Genomic DNA, 6033 nt, shown 5'->3' with positions numbered 1-6033 from the left:
TTTTCAATGGAACGGTCCAGAACCCAATTCATGCTCTCAGGAGGGAAACTGGTGGAGCAGTTTCTCTGGAGAACACTTGGTGGGCTACGGGGACAGTTGGAAGTCCTGTCCTCTATCCCCAAGCCCAGTGAGGGATCTTCAAAGGGACCCTTCAGAGAGCTTGCTGTATCTCCTGCAGATGGGCCAATGGTGGCCTGAGGTGAGCGGATTGGCCGCTTTGATGGCAGAGCCAGGGGAAGTGGCTGCATTGGGTCTAACTGCCTCCCAGAGTTCGCAGGGATCAAGAATGGGTCTGCCTCCTGAGCCAGCAGAATGGCAGAGTCACCAAGGAATCGTCAGATCCTGCCTAAGAGAGCCAACGGCATGGGTAAGGAGACCTCATTTGAGTGATCGTGAAGGTGGTCCACCAGGGCCTATAAGGGGAATGCGAGGGACCCCCTGGAAGAGTGGGGTTCTCAGCCTTGTTGTGGGAACTCAAGGGAAAGGTCTCCATAATGGGAAACTCCAGAGATGTACAAAAACTCCCCAGGAGAGAAGGAGGGAGATGAAGAGGGAAGGAGGGTGCACGAGAGAGAGCTCTAAGCACCTGCCAGCCCAGAGAGCCTGAAGCTAGCGCCCACTGTGGCATCACCTCCATTAGGAGCTGTCTTATCACCTTGGCACTCCTGCCCTGGCATTCCACCAGCAGCTCAAGGAGGTGTGGGGAGAAGAGACCGACCTCATTCCTCCTTTCCCAGGGCAGACTTCCAGCTAAAGAGGCCCAGGCTGGGTAGGGGAGAAGATTTTGATACTGGCTGAGCTAAGTTTGACTTTTGCGTTAATATTCTGGACGGTACCTTCAGTTACTGAATGGAGACTACGCCTTCAAATGACCCTAGGACTGAATGTCACCTAAGAGGAAGCAGAGAGTCATGGGTCTGCTGGTTTGGGTTGTTTTTTTATCCAGAGAGGGGAATGATTCCCACAGTGAGTACATGTGAAAGGAATGGTGGAAGAAAAAAAAATGAAGTTGCATTTGATTACCTTCAGAGCTGTGCTTGTTCAAAACAATTTGAGAAAAGACCGTGGGCGCAGGTGGAAGCTGCCCAGCTCGGGGACTCTCAGACACCCTCCCTCCTGCATGGGCTGCATGGCCTCCAGCCCTCTGCACATAACTGGCCCTCCAAGCAGCACCGTGGAGCTACAGGCCTCAAATCCTAGTAAATGAAGAAACTCCGGGGACAGCATGTGACCCCTCCTGGTGACACTTGAGCGGTAAGAAGTGCAAGACAGCCTAGGCAGGTCTATATTTGGGCTTTCACACATGGCAGGCCTGTTGCTATTTGCAGCGGGAGCCGGCTCATGTTACCATCACCTTCCGCGCCCCAGGGGCAGAGCCCCTGCTGTAAGGCAGGCAGGGGTAGCCTTTGGGGCTCTCACAGGTAGCTGGGAGGGAAATCCTCTGTTTCCTAGCCCTTCTCCAGAGGCCTCGGAGGTAAAAGAAGAACCTGCGGACCCTTAAATCAGCAGGCAAGTTTTTGGGTAATCCTATTCTTCTAATGCAAAGAGTATTACTAGAAACTCAGTTACTTAATGCCACAATGTTAATGCAATATTGTTCCTTTAGGGAAAGAGATATCATCTTAAATTGCAGACATGTAAATGGCAATCAACAGTGGGGATGCTTTCTGTGCCGTCCCGTAGCGTGGACTCGCCTTGACTGAATGCGGCGTTGGTACAGAGTGCGAAAGCCTCTCGCGGATCGAAAGAGACTGGCTGGCGATCTCTTGCAATGTGCCCTTAGACTATTTTTAGTGCAGGGGCCCAATTGCTAGAACTGTTTGGAACCCTATGTAGTGTTATCCTCTGGCTGCAGTGGCGGGCTGATAAATACATTTTATTTTAATCTGCACGTGTGTCCCGACAAATCATAATTTCATGTTTTGATTGAAATACGGAAAAACAGGATTACAAGCATTTTTCACCTGTTACTCAAACCCCTCCTCCCACAGAAAGCTTTCAGTTTTGGACTTTGTAAAGGTGATTTGAGCTACTTTGCGTCACTATACAACCAACACTGTAAAGCAAGTTTCTTTAGCTGCGGCTCAGGAATTGCGAAAGGCTACACGGGTGAGCTTCTGAAATTACAGGCAAAACTATGTTTGTGCGCTTATGGGCTAGAGAATTCACAGCTTTCAGTAGATTCCCAGAGGCACTCATGCCCCATAGAAGGCTAAAAATCATTTTTGTGGGAGACTTTTCTAACTAATGCACTGGGACATACTTCCCATATAACACTTAAGCAAAAGTCTTTTTTTTTTCTATAGCCCTATGGCCTAGAGTAGAAGTTATCTAGCTACTGTATTCTTTTTTTTTTTTTTTTTAAGATTTTACTTATTTATTTGACAGAGAGACAGAGAGAGAAAGCACAAGTAGGCAGAGCGGCAGGCAGAGGGAGAGGGAGAAGCAGGCTCCCGACTGAGCAGGGAGCCCGACATGGGGCTCGATCCCAGGACCCTGGGATCACGACCTGAGCAGAAGGCAGCTGCTTAACCGACTGAGCCACCCAGGTGCCCCTAGCTACTGTATTCTTTATAGGCTGTGACCTACTTATTTCTCTAAGGTTCAGTTTCATCACTTATAAAATGACAGGTTACTGTTAATGTTCTTTTCTCCCCCAGTTTTGAACATGTTGGTAAGACACTGAAGGAGTCTGGGCACTGAGGAGGAAAGTGCATGGGAGCTGTGTGGGTGGGTTGCAAACCTCCCACCTCGGTGCCGAGAGCCCAGCCCAGTTTGTTTGTCTGTCCAAAGGCGAAACGCAGGCAGGGAAGAATTTGTGCTCGTTAGATTTGTTCTTAATGTTTTCCAGTCTTCTTGATTGTGTAACAGTTCAATTTGGTGTTTCCCTCTCCAGCTTGCAGTTGAAAGAATTGGCCAGCATGATTTATTGGTAATACAGCATTCTGGTTTTCTCCCTTATGGTAGCACACAGAAGTGTGTTGTTTTTAGCAGGCTGCTTCGGGGTCTGTAGGTGATACGGTTTCGTGGAAAACTGGGTCTGGATCCAACTCTTCACCTGCTGGGCTGTATGTCCAGCGTGCAGCACTGGGCTGGACACAGAGGAGCCCCAGATCGCCCCTCGTTAAGTGAAATTGGGCGTGGCAAGTCCTGTCTCCTCACAGAAACTCCGCTTTGCCATCCTAAAATCAGGAAGTTGAATGAGATGCTGTCCAAGGGCCCTTCCATCCACAGAGTTCCACACCTCTGCCTGGGCCCCTGGAAGCCCTTGCCGTGAGGACCAGCGACCTCACAGCCGATTTCCGTGCCTGGATGTGAGGCTGTTCTGCTCTGGTGCCTCCTCCCATCTTCAGTTGTTTTCAGGGGACAGAATGATCCCGCAGTGGCCGCAGGTGGCTCCACCCCATGATGGCCACTGTGAGTCTTCACTTTCTGGCCCTGGTCCTCACCCTTCATGAGTGCCCCGGTCGGAGAGGCCAAGGTCCAGATAATGATGCTAGCAGCCACCCCCACGTTCGTGACAGCAACTGACATGGACCGAGACTGACTTTGAGCCGCGTGCTATGCTAAGCATTTTACACAACATTGTATTACTTCATCCAAAAAAATTTTACATACATTATGTTATTTCATCTAAATGCTAACTTCATGAGGCAGGAACTAGCAACAAGCCCATCTCGTGGGCTCATGAAAGTAAGGCCCAGAGAGGTGATTTTCCCAAGGCTACACCACTAAGAAGTAACCGAAACAGAATGCAAACATAGAGGGGCGCCTGGGTGGCTCAGTCGTTAAGCGTCTGCCTTCAGCTCAGGTCATGATCTCAGGGTCCTGGGATCGAGCCCCACGTCAGGCTCCCTGCTCAGCGGAAAACCTGCTTCTCCCTCTCCCACTCCCCCTGCTTGTGTTCCCTCTCGCTGTCTCTCTGTCAAATAAATAAATAAAATATTAAAAAAAAAAAAAAAGAATGTAAACATAGAGCTTTCTGAATCCAGAGGGCAGTGGCCTCGGAAGGGGTGAAGGGTGGGGTGGGGGTGTTATCTGGAGATTGAACTGATAGAACTAGAATCAGCCTTAATTGGGCATCAGTCACCTGGGTGATGTCAAGGGTGAGCTCCCGGTCTCTGGTTTGGGTGCTGAAGGGAGTGGGTGCCATGCTGTTATTAATGAATGCTAAGAATGCAGTGGCCCTCTTGAGGGTGAGACTTGGCATGGGAGAGAGCACTGGGCTTGGTCAGAAAGAACAGTGGTGTCCACTGGGGCTGAGGCTGTTTGGGGAGGTGGCACTAGGGCATGAGGGGTACCCGATGCCCAGGGGAGTCAATTGAGACTTGCCAATAATGGAGCCCTCGGAATGCAGGACGTTTGGACTTATCACTTCTGCCAGAGCAGAGCAGCATGAATCTGTGCTGTACTCTGGACAGGGATGCTCACAAGGGGCTTGTGGGGCCCACGGCCAGCAGACTGTAGAAACAAGATGTTTTAAGAAATCTCTGCCTGCAAGGTGACACTCAGGTGTGGCCCCGAGCGCTGTAGCAGTGTTAGCTTATTTAATCCTCGCAACAGATGCCCTCCCCTTACAGATGAAGACGCGGGCTCGGAGCCGCTAAGACACGTGGTCAAGGTCACATAGTGAGAACGGCACTGACCCCCGGAGCCACGCTCTTCTTTGCACCACGCTGCCTCCAGCCAAGCCGTCCCCGCCTTCAAGCGCGTCCCCTGCCGGGGGCTGGCAACAGACATTTCCCATGTTTCTGCGGCTTTTCGGGGATGTAACTGACGCCTGACACCGGGCAGGCGTAAGGTCTAGCCCGTGACGATGTGATACACGGCTGCACCGTGAGATGGTGGGCACAACGGGGTTGTTCGCCGCAGGGTCCCTCACCTCACAGAATTGCCTTTTTCTGGCGTGTGGTGAGGACATTTAGGGTACAGTGCAGTCTTGTTCACCGCAGTCACCACGCTGTCAACTTACTCATCTTACAACTGGGAGTTTGTACCCTTTGCCCGGCGTCTCCCCGTGTCCCCCACTCACCGGCCCTGCAACCACCGTTCCAGCCTCTGTTTCTATGAGTTCAGCTTGTTTGGCTTCCACGTCCCTGAGTGAGATCACACAGTCTCGGTCTTTCTCTGCTGACTCATCTCGCTTAGCACAGTGCCCTCAGAGTCCACCCAGGTTGTTGGAAATGGCAGGATTTCCTTCTTATTAGGGCTGAATAATATTAATATTCCATTGTTTATCTTCTTTATCCATTCATTTGTTGATGGGCACTTCAGTCGTTTCTTTGTCTTGGCTACTGTGAATAATGCTGCAATGAACATAGGAGTAGAGATCTCTCTTTGAGATCCTGATTTCATTTCCTTTGGATGTATACCCAGAAGGGGGATTGCTAGAGCATATGGTAGTTCTGTTCTCAGTTTTTTGAAGAACTTCCATACTATCTTCCATAAGATATGGCTGTACCAATCTATATTCCTACCAACAGTGAACAAGAGTTCCCTTTTCCCACATCCTTGCCAACACTTGTTATCTCTTGTCTTTCTGGGACCACCATGCTAACAGGTGCAAGGTGCTATCTCATTGTGGGTTTGGGGTTTTTTGTTGCTGTTGTTGTTTGTTTTGTTTTTAGGTAGGCTCCACACCCACCGTGGAGCCCAACACAGGGCTTGAATTCATGACCCTGAGATCAAAACCTGAGCTGAGATCAAGAGTTGGTACTTAATCAGCTGAGTGACCCAGGCGTCCCCTCACTGTGGTTTTGATTTGATGATTGATGATGATGAGTGATGTTGACCATTTTTTCATATGTCTATTGGTCATCTGGATGTCTTCTTCAGAAAAATGTTTACTTAGGTCTTCTGTCCATTTTTAATCAGATTATTGGGGGGGGGTTGCTATTGAGTTGTATGAGTTCCTTACATATTTTGGATATCAACTATCATGTAAATAGTTTGCAACTATTTTCTCCTATTCCATAGGTTGCCTTCTCATTTTGTTGATTGTTTCTTTTGTGGTGGAAGTTATTTTTAGTTTGA

At 49.5% G+C, this 6033-nt stretch overlaps 1 protein-coding gene across 1 annotated transcript in view; it reads left to right on the top strand.

The window, feature by feature from the left end:
- Positions 1–312: 312 nt before the first annotated feature.
- FSD2 (fibronectin type III and SPRY domain containing 2) overlaps positions 313–6033 on the top strand; it is a 41090-nt gene continuing 35369 nt past the window's right edge. The window contains exons 1-2 of the mRNA XM_035024328.1: positions 313–367; positions 2030–2109. Of these exons, the coding sequence (XP_034880219.1) occupies positions 313–367; positions 2030–2109 (135 nt within the window). The remainder of the gene's footprint in view (positions 368–2029; positions 2110–6033) is intronic.

This window comes from Mirounga leonina, unplaced genomic scaffold, assembly GCF_011800145.1.
Source record: "Mirounga leonina isolate KUSES-001 unplaced genomic scaffold, KU_Mleo_1.0 Mir_178, whole genome shotgun sequence".
Lineage (NCBI taxonomy): Eukaryota > Metazoa > Chordata > Mammalia > Carnivora > Phocidae > Mirounga > Mirounga leonina.
The sequence above is the reverse complement of the archived record's forward strand: the minus strand, read 5'-3'. Positions and strand labels throughout refer to the sequence as shown.